This window comes from Penaeus monodon, chromosome 31, assembly GCF_015228065.2.
Source record: "Penaeus monodon isolate SGIC_2016 chromosome 31, NSTDA_Pmon_1, whole genome shotgun sequence".
Taxonomy (NCBI): domain Eukaryota; kingdom Metazoa; phylum Arthropoda; class Malacostraca; order Decapoda; family Penaeidae; genus Penaeus; species Penaeus monodon.
The window spans coordinates 15,235,660-15,236,003 of NC_051416.1; the positions used below are offsets into that span (position 1 = coordinate 15,235,660).

The following is a 344-nucleotide window of genomic DNA, read 5'->3' on the forward strand; positions in this document are numbered from 1 at the left end:
CATCTAATAACATCTCATTTCAACGACCCTCAAATCCTCGAGGAGAATGCCCTTGCCTCTCATAGATGGCGTTGGCCCTTAAGCCCATGAGGAGAATTCCCTTGCCTCTCATAGATGGCGTTGGCCCCTAAACCCATGAGGAGAATTCCCTTACCTCCCATAGATGGCGTTGACGGCGGCGTCGAAGTAGGAGGACGCCGAGATGTGTTCGTCGGGGATGGCGCCAGATTCCATTCCGAGGGCGGCGTCGCACTGGTCTGCGGGCGGGTGAGGGGAAGCTTCATTAGTATGTTTGTTTGTTGATGTTTTTAGTCATTATCATTATATAGCATTTCTTTGATTTG

At 50.6% G+C, this 344-nt stretch overlaps 1 protein-coding gene across 1 annotated transcript in view; it reads right to left on the reverse strand.

Moving 5' to 3' along the window:
• Positions 1-344, reverse strand: part of LOC119593048 (discoidin domain-containing receptor 2-like) — a 26,281-nt gene that overhangs the window by 22,291 nt on the left and 3,646 nt on the right. Inside the window, exon 2 of the mRNA XM_037941949.1 lies at positions 155-257. Coding sequence (XP_037797877.1) covers positions 155-257 — 103 coding nt within the window. The remainder of the gene's footprint in view (positions 1-154; positions 258-344) is intronic.